Source organism: Miscanthus floridulus, chromosome 5 (genome assembly GCF_019320115.1).
Source record: "Miscanthus floridulus cultivar M001 chromosome 5, ASM1932011v1, whole genome shotgun sequence".
NCBI classification, from domain to species: Eukaryota; Viridiplantae; Streptophyta; class Magnoliopsida; order Poales; family Poaceae; genus Miscanthus; species Miscanthus floridulus.
Genome location: NC_089584.1, coordinates 110,423,319 through 110,424,560, shown reverse-complemented (window position 1 = coordinate 110,424,560; position 1,242 = coordinate 110,423,319). Strand labels below are relative to the sequence as shown.

The following is a 1,242-nucleotide window of genomic DNA, read 5'->3' as shown; positions in this document are numbered from 1 at the left end:
TGTCACCACCGCCGAGCCTCTCGCTCTCGCTCCGGAGTCCGGGCGCCCCTTCCCTATCCCTATCCTCTCTCTAGCTACTACTAGCACTTCCATTTACTGGTGTTTCCTTGCTTTGACGAAGCAGCACCAAATGTTGTCCCACGTCGAGATGGCCCCCGCGCCCGGCGGGTTCAAGCTCTTCGGCAAGGTCATCACGCAGCTGTGCGCCGACACCGCCCCGCCGGCGCAGGAGGCTGCTGCCGCGGCGGCGTCGAGGAGCACGGCCGCCTTCGCGCGGGAGAGGGACGATCCGGACGAGCGCGACCAGCCGATGGTGAAGCGGGAGGCGGCGGCGGCGGACCACGACTTCGTCGTCGCGGACAAGCAGCAACACTCCGCCGCCGCCGGCGGCGGGCCGGCGCAGGCGGCCGAGAGCGACGACAGCAAAGGCCAGCAGCAGCAGCAGCAGCCGCGCCCGCGGCATCATCATCAGCATCAGCATCAGGACACCGCGGAGGCGCGCGCCGCGGCGGCCGCGTCGTCGGCGCCGCCGCTGCCGTGCCCGCGGTGCCGGAGCCGCAACACCAAGTTCTGCTACTTCAACAACTACAACGTCAACCAGCCGCGCCACTTCTGCAAGGACTGCCACCGCTACTGGACCGCGGGCGGCGCGCTCCGCAACGTCCCCGTCGGCGCCGGCCGCCGCAAGAACCGGCCCCTCGGCCCCGCCGGCGCCGTCCCCGTGCCCGTGCCTGTGCCAGCCCACCACCACCTGCACCCCGCTCAAGCGGCGGCGGGCTTCGTCCTCGCCTTCCCTGGCCAGCACCCTTCCTCCCCGACGTCGCCGTCACCGGCCGTCTACGGCGAGCGGTGGCCGGTCTGCCCCGACCGCCGGTTCTGAGCTAGTCCTGATCCTGACGTGACGATCCGATTGATCGAGCGCAGGCAGGCCCCTCGGAATCGGATAGAGAGCTAGTAAGTAGGGTGGTTTGACTCGCGTAAGTTGCTAGTAATGAGGTGGGAAGGCTGCCTTGTTTGTACGTTCTTCAAGCTTACGCAAAAACACCAAAGTGGGTATGGATTGATGGATGGATGGAGGACATGGAAATGGCTTCTGTTTTCTTTCCTTTTCTCTGTGTCTAGCTCGTCTGTTTCCTTCTGCTGTTTCCTACTAAAAGCTTGGCTTTAGCTACTAGTGACCTTGCAGATGTGTGTAAAAAAGGTGTAATGTAACAGCAGGGGAAGGTAAGGTTGCATACTCAG

The 1,242-nt window shown here is 64.4% G+C and overlaps 1 protein-coding gene across 1 annotated transcript; it reads left to right on the top strand.

Moving 5' to 3' along the window:
* On the top strand, nucleotides 1-1,242 carry LOC136453017 (dof zinc finger protein 5-like). Its single transcript, XM_066453595.1, has one exon. It carries the CDS (start codon nucleotides 131-133, stop codon nucleotides 878-880), a length of 750 nt encoding a protein of 249 aa, XP_066309692.1. The 5' UTR covers nucleotides 1-130; the 3' UTR covers nucleotides 881-1,242.